This window comes from Danio rerio, chromosome 18 (genome assembly GCF_052040795.2).
Source record: "Danio rerio strain M-AB ecotype USA chromosome 18, GRCz13ab, whole genome shotgun sequence".
NCBI classification, from domain to species: Eukaryota; Metazoa; Chordata; class Actinopteri; order Cypriniformes; family Danionidae; genus Danio; species Danio rerio.
In genome coordinates, this window is record NC_141038.1 from 45,637,501 (window position 1) to 45,656,278 (window position 18,778).

The 18,778-nt window shown below is 38.0% G+C and overlaps 1 protein-coding gene and 1 long non-coding RNA gene across 7 annotated transcripts in view; both read right to left on the bottom strand.

The window, feature by feature from the left end:
• Nucleotides 1-6,702, bottom strand: part of LOC147839817 (uncharacterized) — a 7,516-nt gene extending 814 nt beyond the window's left edge. The window contains exons 1-2 of the long non-coding RNA XR_015515253.1: nucleotides 4,562-6,702; nucleotides 2,152-3,605 (exon numbers count right to left, since the gene is read on the bottom strand). This is a non-coding gene — a long non-coding RNA (uncharacterized LOC147839817). The remainder of the gene's footprint in view (nucleotides 1-2,151; nucleotides 3,606-4,561) is intronic.
• Nucleotides 1-18,778, bottom strand: part of cntn5 (contactin 5) — a 444,657-nt gene that overhangs the window by 350,870 nt on the left and 75,009 nt on the right. For 2 of the 6 annotated variants that reach the window (XM_087291634.1, XM_087291631.1), the window contains exon 2: nucleotides 7,931-8,029. Coding sequence is in view for 3 of the 6 variants with exons in the window: in XM_087291633.1 (XP_087147759.1) it covers nucleotides 7,887-7,888 (2 nt within the window). In the remaining 3 variants the exon portion in view is untranslated. Of the gene's footprint in view, nucleotides 1-7,886; nucleotides 8,030-8,259; nucleotides 8,399-18,778 lie in introns of those variants that run through there. The other 4 variants (XM_087291630.1, XM_087291629.1, XM_087291632.1 and 1 more) reach the window with 3 other exon arrangements.

Sequence of the window (18,778 nt, forward strand, 5' to 3'; positions counted from 1 at the left end):
AGCGGTTCCCCCAAGTAATCGTTCAGTGTTTGTACAAACATTTGTCCCTGACACAGTGAAACTATTACAGTTTCTCAATCCTGCAGATAAAGGATATTCTGGATAAGTTGGCAGTTCATTCCACTGTGGCGATCCCTGATGAATCCAACCCAAGCTCATTCTGAAAACGTAGTCCTGTGGACATTTCTGGAGACAGCGGAATACGTCCCGCGAGGTATGTACGGCTGCATTTAATTTTTTCAAGCGAACGCTGCGGGGCGGTGTGATGCTGTTCCCTTTCGCGCTTGCCGGCCGACTGCTTACCTCCTTGTGGAGGGCTTTCCCGCTGCAACCCGTTTGTCCACTCAGCTCACCGTGTAACGTCGGCAGACTCGAGATGCAGAGAGGAGGAGTTGACCACAGCGATCGATCGGTTTCGAGTCCGGGGAAGAGCAGTTCCAGCAATCAGGTAAGACAAAAACAGAATCCCAAAAATTAAGTGAACGAGTTTCATAACAGGGTGAGAACGCGGTGAAATCCGAAAACGCGGTAGAAAAAAAAAATCAGGGCTTTTCTTTTTTTGGGCGGCTTTTGTAAACTGTTGCTCGGGTATAGGGGAAGCGAGCGGGCGGGTGGGTCAATCGGTAAAATTGGTTGGGTTCAGGGAAAGAGGAGGGCGGTCAGCCGATTGGCCGGTCGCGCAGTCAATCATCCGGTCAGTCGGACAGCGGCCTCTGGCGGGTTGACGCGAGAACAGCACGGGCGCGAACCGCACTCGCGAGAGACGTTCAAGATGAGAAAAATCACACAACAGCGGCCTCTCACGGACTCGCAAAAACAAAAACTGCAGCCGTACGTACCCGCCGGGACGTACTCCGCGGGGTCCAGAAACGTCCGCGGGACTACGTTTCCACAGTGAGCCTGGGTTAGATGAATCAAGGGACTGAGCAGAAGGAAAATGAATGAATGAATTTTGATCTCTTTCATCTGCAGGATTGAGAAACTGCAATACTTTCACTGTGTCAGGGACAAATATTAGTACAAACACTGAACGATAACTTGGGGGATTCGCTACTGCAGTAAAAGGGGTTGTGACTCCCAAATCTCTACAGTGCATGTGTACACGGCCCTGCGGACTAGTTTCAAAGCACACACACACCACATCTCTGTCCCCGCAGACCTCCCTCATAACCTAAATACAGTAAAACTCAATTGTTCCTCTATGACTAATGCCACCCACTGTAAGCATATACAGTGACACAACACAGGAGATCAAGAGCAGTCCTTGGGGCCACACATGTATCATTTTGTCCGGAGTGGATACAGATCTAATCATTAAACAGCCTGCTTCCTATTACTGAACACATAAGCAAATTCCCTCATGAGGGGCTTGGCTGCAAACATCTAGTCTTACAATCCCAAGTGGAAAAAGTAAACTTTGTGCATGATACATTTCAGAATGGATGCTGACAAGTTGAGTCAAGGTCCCTGAGGTAGAGAAGCTACTGTGCACAATGACAGACACTATTAAAGTGTATAAAAGTAGACTTTAGGAGAGTTTTAACACAACAAAACAGAATAGCACAGCGTAGCATAACAACAAAACATAGCATTACAACACCATTATTACTAATAGTAATATTAGTAATTACTAATAGTAATAATACTATTAGTAAATTATCTTTTTTTAAAGAACATAAAAACTGGAAATTATAATCATTAACTCATTTTATATCAATCAATCAATCAATCCATCCCTTTGAGTTTTTAACTTTGCTCAAGAACACCACAGATACATTTTAATTGCACAATATTCATTCATTCATTCCTTTTCTTGTCGGCTTAGTCCCTTTATTAATCCGGGGTCGCCACAGCGGAATGAACCGCCAACTTATCCAGCACGTTTTTACGCAGCGGATGCCCTTCCAGCCGCAACCCATCTCTAGGAAACATCCACACACACACACAAACACTTATACAATACAGACAATTTAGCCTACCCAATTCACCTGTACCACATGTCTTTGGACTGTTGGGGAAACCGGAGCACCTGGAGGAAACTCATGCGAACGCAGGGAGAACATGCAAACTCTACACAGAAACACCAACTGAGCCCAGGTTCGAACCAGCAACCTTCTTGCTGCAAGGCAACAGCACTACCTACTGCGCCACTGTTTCGCCCTTAATTGCACAATATCACATTAAAATAGTATAAATGAGCAATTTCACATGAGTAGCAGTGCGATATGGGTGTATATCAGCACTGGTGGGAGGCGTGCATTGGCTCGAGGCTTCAAGTGCCTTAGTGTCCCACCAGTGATGATAAACAGCCATATTGCACTGCTACGGGTGTGATTTTTTGTTTATACCACAGTTCGACGGTATGATTGTGTATGTAAAAAAAAAGAAAATCAAAGACGAAGAGTCTCAAAAACTCTTTTGTATGTGGAACTACTTTCTTTCGCCATTCATTCACATCTGCAGACAGTCAGAAACTGTTGCTTTAAAAGATGTCACTTTAGAGCTAGCATTTGAATGATTCTCTAGCGTAATGTCTAAAGAGATGACAAAACAAGTGATTTTGCTTACATTTTAAGATTATAAGGCCGAACAGCATGAAATGCCATCAGTCTACCGATATTTCCCAGTATTTCTCTGTTGCATTCGGGAGATCACAATAATTAACCCCGAAAACGTCTAAGCGAAGCAAATGTTAGCAACTTACTATGGTATAAATACAGCTCTACAATAAACAAAAGAGGGAGATCAACTTAGAATGTCACTTGTTTTATAACGGTTTTATCAGCTTTAGTTTGAAATGCAAAATTAAATCCTGTAAGGATGCATTATGCAGTCACTGTCACCATCTTGTGGTGCAACCATCTATGCTTTGCTCAGTAAGAAAGGCTAACGGCAGCCGACACACTAAATCTTCAGAATTATAAATATTTAAAATAGGCACTATCCTTATAAATAAACTGCATATTTGCAATCTAAACAACTACATTCTTGCTTCAAAAAAGTCTCAAACGTACATTATGTTTTCCAGCAGCTGCAATATTTGTCAAACTGTAGTGAGTTTATTTATTGATCTGCTGTCACTATGTGGGCGGAGTGATATACAAGGGTGAAGAGGCTGAACGAGTGCTCTTATTGCAAAATATCAGACAGCTATCAGCCAATCAGAATTGAGAACCAGACAGAACTGTTCTATATGCACAGTATTTAAGAACGTGTAACTATGATAACTGTAAAGGATTGAAACATAACCTTTATAATTATATTTAATGGTTATATCTCTACATACAGTTGAAGTCAGGATTATTAGCCCTCCTGAATTATTAGACCCCGTGTTCATTTTTTTCCCCAATTTGTTTAACGAAAGGAAGATTTGAACACATTTCTAAACATATTTTTAATAACTCATCTCTAATAACTGATTTATTTGATCTATGTCATGATTACAGTAAATAATATTTTTACTGGATATTTTTTAAGACACTTCTATACAGCTTAAAGTGACATTTAAAGGCTTAACTAGGTTAATTAGGTTAGCAGGTTAAGATAATTAGGCAAGTTATTTTATAACGACAGTTAGTTCTGTAGACTATTGAAAACAAATATAGCTTAAAGCAGGCGTGTCCAAACTACGGCCCGCGGGCCATCTGCGGCCCGCAATCTGTTTTGTGGCGGCCCGCGAGGCTTTTTATAAATATCAATAGAATCTGGCCCGCTATACAAAAATGAACGTGATTCAATAAATAACCACCGGGTGTCGCTATTACATGGCTTCAATTAAGCAGCAGTTCTTGTTATGATCTATCTATCTATCTGTCTGTCTGTCTGTCTGTCTGTCTGTCTGTCTGTCTGTCTATCTATCTATCTACACACAATTGAAGTCAGAATTATTAGCCCCTCATTGATTTATTTCTTCTTTTTTAAATATTTCCCAAATGATGTTTAACAGAGCAAGGACATTTTTACAGTATGTCTGATAATATTTTTTTCTTTTGGAGAAAGACTTTTGTTTCATTTCGGCTAGAATAAAAAGCGGTTTAATTTTATAAACCATTTTAAGGTCAAAATTATTAGCCCCTTAAGTCTTCAGAACAAACCATTGTTATAAAATAACTTGCCTAATTACCTTAACTTGACTAGTTACCTTGATTAACCTAGTTAAGCCTTTAAATGTCACTTTAAGCTGTATAGAAGTGTCTTAAAAATATCTAGTCAAATATTATTTACTGTCATCATGGCATAGATAAAATAAATCAGTTATTAGAAATAAGTTACTAAAACTAATATGTATAGAAATGTGTGGAAAAAAATCTTCTCTCCGTTAAACAGAAATTGGGGAAAAAATAAACGGGGGCTAATAATTTAGGGGGGCTAATAATTCTGACTTCAACTGTATTTATATATATATATATATATATATATATATATATATATATATATATATATATATATATATATATATATATATATATATATATGCGTGTCTGTGTGATGTATGTAAAATTTGGCCCGCGACAACGTTTGTTTTTTTGCATCTGGCCCTCGGCCCAAAAAGTTTGGACACCCCTGGTTTAAAGGAACTAATAATTTTGACCTTAAATGGTTTAAAGAAAAATAAAAACTGCTTTTCTTCTATCCGAAATAAAACAGAAAATAAGACTTTTACCAGAAGAAAAATAAATAAATCAGACATACTCTGAAAATGTCCTTGCTCTTCTAAACCTCATTTAGGAAGTATTTAAAAAAAAATAGCTAAATAAAAGCTAATAATTCTGACTTAAACTGTACATCCATTCTTTTTTAAGCAAATATTGACATACAGATAATGATTGTATAAGTTGAAGAATAAATGTCCCTAATATTAAAACAAATAAAAGCTAAATTACAGTTTGAAATTGCTACTGTATGTTCAGAGGAGTGAAGGTGTTTCTGCAGAAAATCTGCTTATTAACACCTGTGTGGATTTGTATTTATTTTACCACCCTACTGCCTCCAGCTTTGTTGCTAATTACCGGAAAGCTATCAAAATGATACTGTAATATGTTTGGGTAAACAACAGGAAGCCTACATACATTCAAACTTTTAAATTGTTTTATATTGTTCTTATTATCATAAAAACATAAAGAACATAAATTTGAAAAAACTTCATTTTGCACATAAGGAAAGCGCAGAGCATGATGCAATGTGATAAGATTTATTTTTTTTAAATAACATCCATGAATAAAGGTAGGCGTTTTATCCATCTAAATGAAAACCTACATCAAAGCGATTAATTATCCAAATAGCAATTAGCTTTGGCACTAATTAATATTAATAATTGGAATAAACAGTTCTTCTGCCATGTCATTTATTTAATTTGATGATTGTTTGTTGTTGCTGGGCAACATTGCTGTATGGCTTGTTAATACCAACCACTTCAAAAGTGTTTTAATGAACGCAATGCAGTGTCAGCCCTGTTTCGTCAAATCATTCAAGTAGAAACTTCAGTATCACAAAAACAATTCTGTATATTGCAGATGTGGTAAGTCATGAGTACAGTGCTTTCCTTAAAGGTTTAGTTAATTAAAATAAGTAAATACAAATTAAAATGCACACATTATTTACTTTCCTTTATCCATGAAACACGAAAGAAGATATTTGGAAAAAAATGATAGAAAGCGGTAACCATTGACTTCCATAGTAAGAAAAACAAAAACTATGAAAGGTAATGGTTACAAATTTCTAGCATTTGTGTGTGTGTGTGTGTGTGTGTGTGTTCAAAAGAAAAAAAGGGAATTCAACAGGTTTGTGAAGACTGAAAGATGAGTAAATGATGACCTTGACTTCCATAATAAGAAAAACAAATACAATGGAAGCAAATTGTTACAGGTTTCTAGTCTTTTTCAAAATAACTTATTTTGTGTTCAACAAAAAAAAAAAAAAAAAAAAAAAAAGGAACCCAAACAGGTTTGTGACAACAAAAAGGTGAGTGAATGATGACCATTGACTTACATAGTAAGAAAACAAAAAACACTATGGAAGTCGATGGTTAAAGAGTTCAAGCAATTTCTTTTTTTTTTTTTTTTTCAAAATTACTTATTTTGTGTTCGAAACAAAAAACAAAAAAAAAAATACTCAAACTGGCTGATAAAGACTGAAAGGTGATTAAGTGATGACCATCGACCTTCATAATAACAAAGAGCTTAGAATGACCAAGAGGCGACACTCAATAGAATGTTCCTTTGCAACAGCAGCGCCCAGCAACAGCCCTGGATTCTGCCATTTTGGAGTGAAACCGGTCAGCTGTCCATTAGATCTTATTGCCGTCGCGAAGGCAAGCAGGTGCTTTGCTTTTTATTTATTTATTTATTTATTTACAAAGTGCATTAAAGCTGAGATACAACCTGAAAGACGACAATACAACACTTACTACCACAATCATCAGCTCTTTTAATAGTTTATTTTATAGACTTATATGCTGTCCTTCTATTGGAATTTTCATTACAAAATGGCCACATCACCATCTAGTGGCTGTTTCCAAAATCGCACTAGAGTGTTGCCTCTTGGTAATTCTTTGCTGTTTGATAATCATAATAAAAAATAAATAAATCATGGAAGTCAATGGTTAAAGGCGTCCAGCATTTTTTTTTTCAAAATAACTTGTTGTGTTCTATAGCAAAAAAAAAAAAAAAAAAAAAGTAAATTATGTTCATTGACTTCCATAGTAAAAAAAAAAAAAAAAAAAAAAAAAACTATTAAAGTAAATTTATTACAGGTTTCCAGCATTTTTTAAATTATCTCATTTTGTGTTAAAAATAAAATAAAACATAAAATAAATAATTAATTGATAAGGAACACAAACAGGTTTCTGATGACTGAAAGATAAGTAAATTATGACCAATAACTTTCATAGTAAGAAAAAACAACACTACTAAAGTAAATGGTTACAGGTTTCCTGCATTTTTTTTATTTCTTATTTTGTGTTCAAAAGGGTAAAAAAAAGCAACTCATACAACTTTGTGACAAGTGAAATGTGAGTAAAGCATGACCATTGGTTTATATAGTAAAAAAAAAAAAAAAAATACTATGAAAGAAAATGGATACAAGTTTGCAGCATTTTTCAAAATATCTTATTTTGTGTTCAGAAGAAAAAAAAGGAACTTTGTGACAAGTGTAAGGTGAGCAAACAATGACATAATTGTCTTTTTTTAAGTAAACTATCCCTTTAAATGTTTTGTTTAGCTCAGTATGGTGGCAGTAAACAAGAGAAATGTCTTCGCTGTCAAGCAGAAGCCCAAAATAGACACAATTAAGCAGCCGCAGAGGACGGATGACTGGAGAATGTCCTTCCCGTTTGATGACAACCTAATGACTTCTACTTATCATAAGAGGAAGAGCAGGAGATTGCAGTGTCATACTTGCTGGAACCAACGGCACGCGGCCACAAGTGTCACACCAGCAGATTCATTAGTGTTAAACATCATTACAGGGCACGACGTTTATCTGCAGGCTTTTGCCTATTCATCACCATTCTTAATGCCATCATCATCATCATCATTACGGCAATTATATTCCATAACCATAACAATTACCATCTATAGCCAAGCAATCAATAATAAAGGTGCACGGCGGCGCCATCAGGTAAAAAAGTCTGTGCCTTTCGAAATAAGTCTGACTTTGTGACCCACACATATTGATGTTTTTATTTTTGAACCTTCCAAAGGCATTTAGAACATAGGTGGGTCCTGGAAATAGAAATGTGTGAGGCGAATTCAAAGCAAACGGTCTGGGATTGAAGTGCTCGGGTCTGTCTCCTGAGAGAAGCTGTGCGGGTGAGGAAATGGCTAGATTCAGACTGAATAAAAGAGAAGGAGGCTTTGGTCTTCTATTGAATGTGCCAGCTCACTTACATTCAGCGGAGAACGCTGGGAAGCAGGTCTATGCAAACATTCACCTCAAACAGCCGAACAACAGCTAGCCTTTATCTCCTGGGCGCACGCAGCTGCTTAACAGCCTTCCGTTGATTTGGAGAGAATCACATCAGGGTCCAAACCTGTTGAAAATGAAAAAGGGATGTTTAATTTCATGTGGATCATTTTCTATGAGCATTCTTAAAAAACGATGCGCTGTTTTAACAAAACTTTGGGTCAAATGTTGGTAAACCTAACCATAAAGTTAGCTGTAGAAATAGTTCACCCAAAACAATGAAAGTTATGCTATCATTGACTCATCAATTCAGTTAATTCATTCATTCGGCTCAGTCCCTTATTTATCAGGGGTCACCTCAGCGGAATGATGCCCTTTCAGTCACAACCCATCACAGGGAAACACCCATACATTCATTCATTCATTCACACTCTAAAGCTGCGGTCACACTAGAGCAGGGGTGCTCAACCCTGTTCCTGGAGAGCTACCTTCCTGCAGATTTCAGTTGCAACCCTTATCAAACACACCTGTTCGTAATTATCAAGTGCTGCTCAGGTCCTAATTAATTGTTTCAGGTGTGTTTGATCAAGGTTGGAGCGGAAGGTAGATCTCCAGGAACAGGGTTGAGCACCCCTGCACTAGAGTTTGTGTGTGCAAAATTCTGTCGTGCGGTGCTGCGAAAAGGGACGGGAATAAACAAGATTATTAGACATTTAAAAAAGCGAGCGATTGCTCCATGTTTTAAATTTCTGTCCAGAGAGGTCATATTTTGATCCTCGGTTGGTCTTACGCAGTCAAGTGATTCAATTTCGCAGGTCAGAGTTCACCAAGCTTGAACTTTGCACCAAAGCAACCTGCGAAACTTAACGCATGACCCTGCATTTCCGGTCTGACACATTTGCGTGCGGATGAATGGAAGTCTATGGGAGGAAAAGCCCAGTGTGAAAGCAGCTTTACACTACAGCCAGTTTTGTTTATAGCCCCAGGGCCTAATATGTTCTTAATCCAGCCATGATTGCGATATGAATACAATTTAACCAGATTTGGGTAAGCTAAAAATGTCTGTAGTGTATGTGTGTGATGAGTGTGTATGGATGTTTCCCAGTGATGGGTTGTAGCTGGAAGGGCATCCGTTGCATAAAACATATGTGGATAAGTTGGCGGTTCATTCTGCTGTGGCGACCCCATTATTAAAGGGACTAAGCTGAAAAAAATGTAGTAATGAATGAATGTTATTATAGAGGTGGACCGGCGGCTCAGTGGTTAGCAAGAAGGTTGCTGGTTCAAGTTCCGACTCTGCCAGTTGGCTTTTCTGTGTGGAGTTTGCATCTTCTCCCCTTGTTCGAGTGAGTTTCCCCCGGGTTTTCCTGTTTCACCCACATATGATATGCACTATAGGTAAATTGGGTAAACAAAAATGGCCATAGTAGTGTGTGTGAGAATGTGAGTATGTGCATCCGCTGTGTAAAACATATGCCGCAATAGTTGGCGGTTCATTTTGCTGTGGCGACCCCTGATAAATAAGGGACTATACCAATTTCATTTTATTATTTTTTTGTTAATTTGTACTGATAAAATTGTATGTAAAATATGCACTTTATTTATTTTCTATTTATTTTAAAATCATACATAAATCATAACAGTATTTTCTTAAGCTGGTGCTCTGTTGGTTAAAGCTGCAGTGCAGCTGGCGCTTGTGTCCCTGTGCATTGAACCGTGGCATTCATGTGGGTGATGCGAGTTTAAATCAATTTTTCTGTATTTCCAGATTTCATTCCTCCCTTTTCTCTCTCAAATCCTATCAATAAAAGTGGTGAAAAAGGGCATAAATAAACAAACACACTGCCTCTTAGTATTTGCCTCACACGCACACGTCTCAATGTGTGTTAGTTTATTGCATAGATAAAAAAGACACCTTGATTTCACTGCGGTGACCCCAAAAAACTGTTTGCATTTGGAACGCTATTAAGTGAAAATCTCATTGTATTCAAAGCATCAAAGCGATCTATCTGTTTTTTTTTTTTTTTTTTGTTTTTACAATGAATGACACTAGCTTAGATAAAGCAATGACACTTGCATTAAGTGTCCTAATGGATTTTTGGACTCACAGCTCAACAACTGAGCAGGGTTGTGATTAGTTTAGTGGATAAATGTTTCTATTTCTTCCTATTGCACGTTGCCTGAAGAGTTAGCCAACCTAAATACGGCTGTCAGAGAATTTCTATTATTCTTATTCCAGTACAAATGTAGAAATAATTGTAGGCCAATTTCCCCTGGGTGAACATGTTTTTAATTATGTTAAAATCGGATGCAATCTTGCAATAATCATCACACATCATCTGTCTGCGGTAGACGAGACAGACCAGTGAGCTCTCTCTCTCTCTCTCTCTCTCTCTCTCTCTCTCTCTCCCTCTCTCGCTCTCTCGCTCTCTCTCACTCAGTAATGCAGAATTTGTCGAGTTTAAGCACACAATTGAACTCAACTCTCTCAGGATGCTTCAACACTCATGGGTGAGAATTACATGGACTGGGAGATAAGACAAACTGCGGCATAACACATTATCAATGCCAAAGGCTGTCTGTGCAAGCAGATTAGCATACAGCCATCAGCACCTCGGTGAATAAAACACACATCACATGGTGCCTTACGACACAGCAACAGGACAGACTAGCTGTGAAAAACCTATTGTGTTAAAATAAATGACAATATTCCTTTTGGAAAGAGGTTGTGATGTTGAAATGTCATTGAAATAAATGCATGTTACAATCGATAATTGTAAGTTATAAACAAGGATGAGCTTTCACTTAATAGGAAAAGTTAGCTAGCTCTCTGCAACTTTCACATGGTCACATGCCTTTACAAGCTAAGCAGGGGTGCACCTGGTCAGTACCTGGATGGGAGACTGCATGGGAAAGCTAGGTTGCTGCCGGAAGTGGTGTTAGTGAGACCAGCAGGGGTGCTCAACCTGCGGTCTTTTGTGGGTCCTAATGCCCCAGTATAGTAAAAGGGACACTATAATGCCCAGTAAGCACCATCTTTCTGATGAGATGTTACATCGAAGTCTCTCTGTTACATAACGACTCTCTGTGGTCGTTAAAAATCCCAGGATGTCCTTACAAAAAGAGTAGAGGTTTAACCCCGGCATCCTGGCCAAATTTGCTCACTGGCCTCTATCCATCATGGCCTCCTAACCATATCATAATTGGTTTCATTACTGACTCCTCTTCACCAATCAGTAGGTGTGTGCTTTGCGGTTTGGCGCAATATGGCTGTCGTGTCATCCAGGTGAATAATGCACAGTGGTGGTGGATGAGGAGATTCTCCCAAGTGCTTTGAGTTTCTAGAAAGCGCTATAAAAATCTAAGTAATTATTATTATTATTATTATTATTATTAACCCAGGCTCATTGCGGATAAGTACCCCTCTATACATTTCTTGAGAGTCTAAAATACATGCCAGGAGGTACTTTTTTTTGCAGCTTTTGTTTTCGCAAATCTACCAGGGTCCACTGTGTATGCTTTTTCAGATCTGTTATTTTTATTTTTGAGCTTTTGTTTTTGTTTCTCCTGCTTTCAGGAATCGTTCTTCATTGGACTGCAACCCTGTCAAGGTCGACTCCGCTCTGCCTCCCAAGAGCCATTAGGCACAATGGTAACAGTGGTAACGCAAAAAGAAACAGCAGTTGACGGCGGCATCATACTGCCCCCTAGCATTCGTTTCAATTTGTAATACGTCCCTCTGGCTACATAATCAACACTCTCCAGAAATGTATACGGGGGTACATATCCAAAATGAGCCTGTGTTGCATTAAGTGTAGCAAATGTATTTATGTAAAAATGAAACAGCAAACTTGTTTAGAAATGTACATTTCATGTAGAAATATAAAACATCATATTAGTTGATATACAGCATCTATATCAACAGTATGCATAGTATATACATGTATTGATATACAGCATGATAGGTAAATTGTATCATTTTTATTAGATTTTACTTGTTTGTTTTTTTAATTTAGCTTTCCACATTAGACAAAACCTTTGTTAAAATATATTTCCTTTTTTATTTTTTTCTGGTCGTGCTTCAGCTATCTATACTGTAAATCCCCTCAGACTCTAAAGGGTTAAATGATTCAAGCATCTTGCTGACAGATGAGCAATACCTAGAAACCCAGTGTTTTTTGAAGCATGAAGATTTAAATAGACAGTAAACCACATGGGTTCCACATGAGCATGTTCAAAATTGCATGTGCATCTTAAGCTCGTGTATTTATTTATTTATTATTATACATTTTTCAAGTGTTGGAGATAATCTAATGTGTCATCAAATATGTGTTGTTCTAAATATGCCTGGCAAGATGTTTGTTTTGGTTATTTTTACACAGGATGCGAATAACCAGTGGCTGAGGGGTTAGCACTGTCGCCTCAAAACATGCTGGTTCGAGTCCTGGCTGGGCCAGGAGGCATTTCTGTGTGCAGTTTGCATGTTCTCTCCATGTTGGTGTGGGTTTCCTCTGCGTGCTCCGGTATCCCCTACAGTACAAAGACATGCAGATGTAGGTGAATTGAATAAGCTTATTAACTGTAGTGTGTGACTTTGTGTGTGCGAATGGGTGTGTATGGGTGTTTCCCAGTGATGGGTTGCAGCTGGAAGACTTATAAAATATGTTTTTAAAATATGCTAGAATTGTTGGTGGTTCATTGCACTGTGGCAACCTATAAAATTAGACGAAGCCGAAGGAAAATGAATGAATGAGTGGGAACCATGGGTGTTTTCTGTAAGTCAAAAAGTATGACGGTCAATGTTTTGCTCTCCAAATAGAAAAACAAGAAATAATACTTGCATTAATTTGATGACTTAAAACATTCTGAGTCATTTTGTAAATTTCCAAATGAGAACAAGAGCTTTTAATTTACATTTGAAACCCTTACAAACGTTCGGAGCTAGAACCCTGCAGCTTTTCCCTAATGATGTTATAGCACTTCTTCTCAAACTGCAGATATGAAAAATAGGCCAGTGAACGTGGAAAGCATGAGAGCAAGATAATATATGCTAATACATGACTACCCTTCCATGACAGGTGATGCAATCCATGCAGGTTGGCGCTCTACCCATAATGCCTTGTGTTTTCACAGGGCATTAAGAACAAGGCCACGCCACGAGAAAGCTCCTGGCACCCCAGAGCTACGATTAGACCTCGGCGAGAAATCACCAGATTTATCAATAAGCTCAGCGTAAACCCCATCCCCGGAATTACTGTTGACTCTCCTCCAAGAATTAATTTACTTTTAACCCCCGTGCACCACTGACCCATATTCTGCAGTTATAGAAAGAAAGTGGATGTGTGGTCGCCATGGCGGCCTGGATTAAACTGTCTGCATTCTGTTCATTCCTTTCTTACATAAACATGGCTGTAGATTTGTTTTTACTATGATATATTAAAACTTTGAGCCTAACATTTAAGATTAAAATGTAGCCTTTATATTGTTTGACTGTTTTTATAGCTGTTCAACTTCATCACTGATATAACAACACTCAAATCGTAAACACATAATAACCTTACTAAATTTAATGATCATATATATGGGTATGTATGTTTGGGTCACACTTTATTTTGATGGTCGGTTTGTTGAATTTAAGCTACATTGCACCTACATGCCAACTAATTCTCATTAGATTATAATTAGAATGTTGGGTTGGGGTTATGGTTAGTGTAAGTGTTTCTAATAGTCAGTTAAATGTCTGTTGAAGGAGCAGTATCAACAGATATTAAGCAGACAGTCTAATACTCAAATGGACCATAATAATGGACCAATAAAGTGTTAACCAAATACATTTTCTATTGTTTCTATTGTATGCCAAAGCTTAGTGGCCTTCTCTGTATGTAAGAAGGTACACCCACTGGATGACTCTAGTCTACAAGGCTCTTCTGGGACTAGTGCCTTCATACTTATGTTCCCTTACTCATAAGTCTAGAAGCCAGTATGCCCTACGCTCAAGTGAATCTTATCATTTGACTGTTCGGAATACTCTTCAGTCTGAACTAAAAATGTCTGAGCTCATCCCAATGATATCGTTTCGCTCTATTCTTTTTTAACAACCAAAAACAATCCATTTCTCAATGTGTGTGTTTTTAATATATTGAAATGTGGTCAAGCTGAAAAACTGAACTGTATTTTTATATTATAATAATTTTCTGTTTATTATTATTTTTATTATTATTATTATTATTATTATTTATAAATTGTGTGTTTCAGACCTCTTGGACAGGTCACCCTTGTAAATGAGATCTTGATCTCAATGGGTTTTTATCTGGTTGAATAAAGAAACACACACATATATATATATATATACTGTGACACGTTCCAAAAATAGTTGGGACAGGAGCAGTTTAGTGCTAGTAATCAGGTAAATTAGTTAAATAATGATGTGATTTGAAACAGGTGATGTCAACAGGTGATCGTAATTATGATTTGCTACAAAAACAGCATCCAAAAAAGTTCTAGGAGCAAAGATGGGGCGAAGATTGCCAGTTTGCCAACAAAAACATGAGCATTATGTTTTTGTTAATGCATGCGAATTATTGAAATGTTTAAAAACAATGTTCTTCAAAGAACGAAAAAAAGCCATTTGGATATTTCACCTTCAACAGTGCATAATATAATTAAAAGATTCAAGGAATCTGAAGGGATTTCAGTGCATAAAGGACAAGGACTGAACCCTAAGCTGAATAACTGTGAACTCCGATCTCTCAGGCGGCCCTACATCACGAATCCTCATTCATCTATAAGCAATATCAACATGTGTGCTCAGGACTACTTCGGCAAACCTTTGTCAAGTAGCACAATGCATAGTTACATCCACAAACGCCAGTTAAAACTGTTCTGTGGCAACAGGAAGCCCTATGTTAACAGTGTCCAGAAGTGCCGTTCACTTCTCTGGGCTTTGAGGCATCTGGGATTTTGGTGTTGTTTCAGCTCATTTTAAAAACTAGCTTTTTTTATCAATCATCAACGAAGTGTGAACTCTTGAATGTAAATTTAAGCTTTATGTTAGTTAAGTATTTAAATGAACTGTTGTTATCATCTGCGTTCATACATACATAATCATTTTAATAATTTCCACCAATTCGTCTAGCATATCTTTTGTTTACATTGCACTGAAAGCCAAGCACAACTCTCACCTCTACGGCGCAAATCGCTCCGCTTGCTTGCGCATATTGGCATATATTCTCATAACATTGGATATAACGAACTTGAACGTAGAAAATAAACTAAATGTGAATGGCCCATTGCTATAGTTAATCCAGTGTGCGTGTATATTAGCCTTAGTGTATAAGCTTGGAACGTTTAACTAGCGCACAGGTGGCATAACTTTTAGTTGCAGCAGTTTCGTTTCGTGCAACAGAAAAATGGGGTTGAGAATTCTTTGCGAAGTATCCAAATGTTTACGGCCGCATGCACCACTCTCTTAATGTCATGTGATTCAAGCTCTGCACAATCTTTAACTACAGATTGTGCTGTACTAATAAGACGCACGTCACTTCATAACTATAGCAGCCAGTTTTCCACTGAACTACATTCATTTTTGATGTATTGGTCACACTTTTGGAGGGTCGGAACAAATGGATAGCCCTGTCTTGGATGTTCTTTTAATATGACTTACCTAAAAAAACTGTTACACATTGCTAACCCAAACAGAATTGAGGCATTTCAAGAGTTCCCACTTAGATATGCTTGGCATTTAAATCAGGTTTGGCATGCTGTCCCGGGAAAGAACCCTGAGCTTGGGGATATTTGAGCCTAGGGCTCCCGCCTGGTCAATAAGCATATCAGGTGATCTGAGATCAGGTAGGTCTCAAAAGCTACCCCTTTAGTAAAAGGGGGGAAAAGGAGGAGATGGGGTGGAAAGGGGGATTCTTCCAAAATGAATATAGAGCAGTAAGGAGAACATGATCCATTTATAGTAAGTTAGGATCACTATGATTGGATTGTTACTAGGGATGTAACGGTATCAGAATTTCACGGTACGGTATTTATTGAATCATTTACAGGAAAAACAAAACTTATGAAAATACTCCAAAAAAGTGCCAAAAGTGTCAATGACATACAAATTAGCCATCTATATGTAAGCTTTGAAACAGGAACTTCAATTTTAATAACAAAAAAAATATTAAACCATGTAAAAAAATAAAGTTTCATCACATTCAACATTTAATCACTCACTCACTCACTTAGATAGAGATGGGTTTTAAGGAAAATTATCATATAACTATAATCTGGAAAAAGCTGGGATCTCTGGGTATTTACAATGTCCCCTGCAACAGAAAAAAACCCTCTCATTTGGGACTGAGGTTTCTGGAACAGAGATATGACTTGGCCCAGGTTGACAGCAGTGGGTAACGTTGTGCATTGTCTTTCCCCCACTTGAGAGGACAAGCCATAAGTGAGATAGAGGTCTCTTTGCGGTAAAAGTCAATGTCTGCATCAATCTGAACAGTGTGATGTGTTTCTGCAGTCCCCATGACTGTTATTAGTCATATTCCCCAACTTGCAGGCACGTGCACACATAGGGCTCAACCTGTGCAGTGCACATGCCCTTTTTAGTCTTGGATAGAAAATACCCTTCCAAAATGATCAAAAGTGCCCCCGCGATGTGACACATCCTCCGTCCCGCCCTTCAGTAGGCCCGCGACAACACCGCTCTTGAGTATGCACGCTCAACCCCCCTCCCCGCTTTACAGTACGCGCGCGACAACACCGCTGATCAGAACGCGCGCGACAACACCTCTATTCAGTACGCGTGCAGTGACAACACCCGCTTTAGGTTCGATCATTTCCAGCTCTTTTTCATCCCCGCTACAAGCAGCACATTGCATTTCCGCATTACTGGATCTGTAGCGACAACAGACCGCAAAGGATGATGGCCACGCCTGGGCTGATAGGAATTGTAGTTTCCGCTACCTCCCGTTCGCTTCATTCGCCTGAGAAAATTTTCTCAGAAGACCTATAGTTTTATCGAGTCATGCAACTACGGTAATATCGAAAAAAATTGCTATTGCGGTATGACGGTATTTACAATACCGTTACATCCCTAATTGTTACTGATTACGGATAAGTGGCCAGCAGTGCCATCATATCACATGCTCCTTTCGAAATTAGTTTATGAAACTTCACCAAAAGGTTCAGGAGAAAGCTCATTGGCTGCTGGGCTTACAGCAACCAATCACATTCACCAAGCAGTTAGAAGCAGACTTGACTTAATAGCACGCCCACAGCATTTTATGACAGAACTTTTGTATATATTTTTTAAGTGATCATGGGATGTAAATTTAGGATTGGAATGGGCAGAGGATTTTCAGAAGAGCTTCAAGTATGAGTCAAACAGACTGTCTTTTTTTTTTTTTTTTTTGACTCCCTTGAAAGAACAGAGGAGTTTCCGGGGGAAATGAAATAAATAAATAGGCTGTGACATTCCTGAAACTGTATCCTGGCTCCAGTATAAACTTTATCCTGTGGCCAGAGATCTATAAAGTGAGTACAGGGTGGATTTGAGTGCTTGCGGACACATTATGCTGTTTCATCATGAGGTAACCCAACCCCGTCTGTGGCCATGTCTGAGTGAAAGAGGTTGTACTTCCATTAGATAAAAATCTACTAGGCCTCTTTCAAGTCAGAAAATGTAAACTAAAAGCCTCCTCGACTCTCTTCAGTAAACACACTGACAGATTATTACACTGTTGAAAAAGCGAATGACTTTAAATCTCTAAAACCGATTAGTGTAAGCTAACTGCTTTTACTTTATGTGGTTTCTATGTTTCTGCATTCTTCCTCTCACAAGCTATTCTAGTATTAGACTGAGCTTCAGACAGAAAACCTACGGGTTCACCCACAGTTTGCTTACTGGCTATCTGACGCACACTGCACATGAACCTGGCAAGCGCTGGCAGAAAAATCGTCAGTTCTAATCTGATTGGCTGAGTTTATGCAATTCCCAAAAGTTGGCACTGGTTGGCCTGGAAACTAAGTTGTGTTTACAAGGAGCTGGGATGATACAATGAGCGCTTTTGATGAGGGATTATTGGATTTGCCAAAGTTTGGTTATTGGCATCAGGGCTTTGAATGGTGCTAAGGAGTTTTGTCTGAGGCACTAAGTAGTGTGAATACTATATATTATTATAATACTTTAATTTGAAACTAACCAATAAAGATTAAAACAATGTTCTTGATAATGACATTTTCAGTTGTCTTCCAAATCATTCAAGTCATAAAAATGTTGATATCCCAATCCATTCACCAAACAACAAACAAACAGACAGAATGACAGACAGACAGACAATCAATCAATCAATAAATCAATCAAAACTGTAATACATTGCAATAAGGCTCAATTAATGTTAGTTTATTTACTGATGATTTAAGAATGAACAATACTTCTACAGAAAATGGATCATAGTTCATGTTATTTTCAGCATTTAGTAATGCATAATTACATGCAAATTTTTCCTTTTAACATTAGTAAGTGTTAGTAAATACATTAATATTCACTAATAACCTTACAGGCAGGACAACGATATGACGTCTTTTTGACGTTGTACCCCTTCCTACCCCAATGTTGTAGGGTTGTTGGATTTTTTTTGTAAATAAAAATTGGGCTGGCATCAAAACCCAATGTCAGGCTGATGTCAATGTCTAACGTCTAACCTAAAATCAACCAAATATCTAATCATGTTACACCTTGACATTGTGTGTGTAAATGTTACCACTATATGACATGGATTTTGGTCACTTTCCAACACAACCTAAAATCCACCAACTATAAACATAATTTGATGTCGTTAGTAAACGTCAACATAACATTGTCCTTAGACACTGGCTA